We start from the raw sequence: 2,098 nt of genomic DNA on the forward strand, positions 1-2,098 counted from the left end.
TTCTTCCTTCCTTTTTCTCACTTTGTGGCCCAGGCTGGCATGAGTGGGGCAATCTTGGCTCACCACGGACCTCTGCCTCCCTAGTTCAAGCGATTCTCCTGCCTCAGCCTCCCGAGTAGCTGCGATTACAGGTGTCTGCCACCACACCAGGCTAATTTTTTTTTATTTTTAGTAGAGACAGGGTTTCACCATGTTGCCCAGGCTATTCTCTAACTCCTGACCTCAAGTGATCTGCCCACCCAGGCCTCCCAAAGTGCTGTATTTCAGGCCTGAGTCAGCATACCCGGCCTATTGCTGATGTTTCTTTCTATCCATATGAAGGCCTCTTCCATCAGAACAGTCCTAGCTGCTTCTCCAGTCGTAACCCTGGGTTGAGTTACCTGAATGCTGAGTTTTGGCCTTCAGCTTCTCTTTCAGGACACATTCTGTCCTGTTCTGTTCGAGATTCTGGAGACTAGAGAATATGATTTTTTCTTTGGAGTTTCACTGACACCTCAAAAAGTAACCTGTATATAGCGGGTCTTTACTAAATAGTTGATTGTTGAATTGTTTTCCAGAAGAATAAATAATATGAAATTGCATCTTCAGAGAATATTGAGTTTTGGGCTTGATTAATCAGAACGGGTACAGTCTTGGGGTCTGAGAGGGGTTTGAAAGCGGGTGAATGGCTGGAAAAATAAGATTTCAACAGAAGCAGTTATGTCTAGCCCATTAGATCGAAAATTCCCTGAGGTTAAGGGTTACCACTGTCTTATTTACCTAGCACTGTGCCAGGTCCAGAGTCAGTAATTAATATCTGTAAAATTAATGAATGAAAGCGTCTTAACTCCTCTGAGAGTACAACTAAAGAAATTTGGGATGGAAAAGAGTGTAGAAAAACAAACGAGAAACGTATTTTAATTATCTTACATTGTATCTCCCACACTTTCTAGCATAGTGTATTTCAATAAAAATTTACAGTACACGTAGTAGATGGCCAATAAAACCACACTGTCTTTCTTTCTTCTTCCTTCAAGCCCAGAGAACAGCATGCTCACCAGTCTAAAGTAAAACATTTTTACAGAATTCTAGTGGGGCTTACTCAAGAGTTTTTTCCTCCGACCTGTGAGCTCCCGGAAGGAGGGAATCAGACTAGCACCTTGGAGTTCCTCCTCTGGGGGCTCTCAGACCAGCCACAGCAGCAACACATCCTCTTCCTGCTGTGTCTGTGGGTGTGCGTGGTCACTGTGGCTGGGAACCTGCTCACTGTCCTGGCCACTGGCACCGACACACACCTCCACACCCCCATGTACTTCTTCCTTGCCAGCTTGTTGTATGCAGACATGTTTTTCACCTCCAACACCGTGCCCAAGGCCCTGGTGAACATCCACACCCAGAGCACGTCCGCTTCCTACACAGGGTGCTTGGCACAGCGCAACCTACTACTTCTTGACTTTTGGGGACATGGACATCTTTCTCCTGGCTACAATGGCCCATGACCGCTATGTGGCCATTCGCCACCCGCTCCACTATATGACGATCATGAGCCTCCACCGCTGTGCCCTCCTGGTGACCGCCGGCTGGACCCTCACGAGTCTTGTTGCCATGACTCACACCTTCCTCATATTCTGGCTTTCCTTCTGCTCTAAGATCATTCCTGACTTCTTCTGTGATTTGGGATCGCTGATGAATGTGTCTTGCTCTGACACCCAGGTCAGTGAGCTTGTGCTCCTCTTCCTAGGGGGAGCAGTCATTTTAATTCCTTTTATGCTCATCCTGGTCTCTTATATCCGCATCACTTCAGCCATCCTCAGGGCCCCTCTGCCCAGGGAAGGCATAAGGCCTTCTCTACCTGCGGCTCTCACCTCATTGTTGTTGCTGTGTTCTTCGAGGCGGTGATCAGGGCTTATCTGTGCCCCTCATCTTCTTCCTCCAACTCAGTAGAGGGGGATACAGCGGCTGCTGTCGTGTACACCGTGGTGACTCCCCTGCTGAACCCCTTTATTTACAGCCTGCGGAACAAGGACATGAAGGCTGTGGTGGTTAGACTTCTCGAGGGTAGAGTCTCCTTCTCACAGGGCCAGCGACTTCTGCTGAGAAACTGAAGGTGTTCTCCATC

General features: G+C 48.1%; 1 protein-coding gene across 1 annotated transcript; it reads left to right on the top strand.

The window, feature by feature from the left end:
- Positions 1-1,004: 1,004 nt before the first annotated feature.
- On the top strand, positions 1,005-2,098 carry LOC129469691 (olfactory receptor 1P1-like; the record flags this gene model as incomplete). The annotated part of the gene is given in 4 exon segments (XM_063629767.1): positions 1,005-1,412; positions 1,414-1,548; positions 1,630-1,792; positions 1,795-2,098. Coding segments are annotated over 4 exon segments (996 nt in total), but the record flags the coding sequence as incomplete, so codon positions are not given.

This window comes from Symphalangus syndactylus, chromosome 20, assembly GCF_028878055.3.
Source record: "Symphalangus syndactylus isolate Jambi chromosome 20, NHGRI_mSymSyn1-v2.1_pri, whole genome shotgun sequence".
Taxonomy (NCBI): Eukaryota; Metazoa; Chordata; class Mammalia; order Primates; family Hylobatidae; genus Symphalangus; species Symphalangus syndactylus.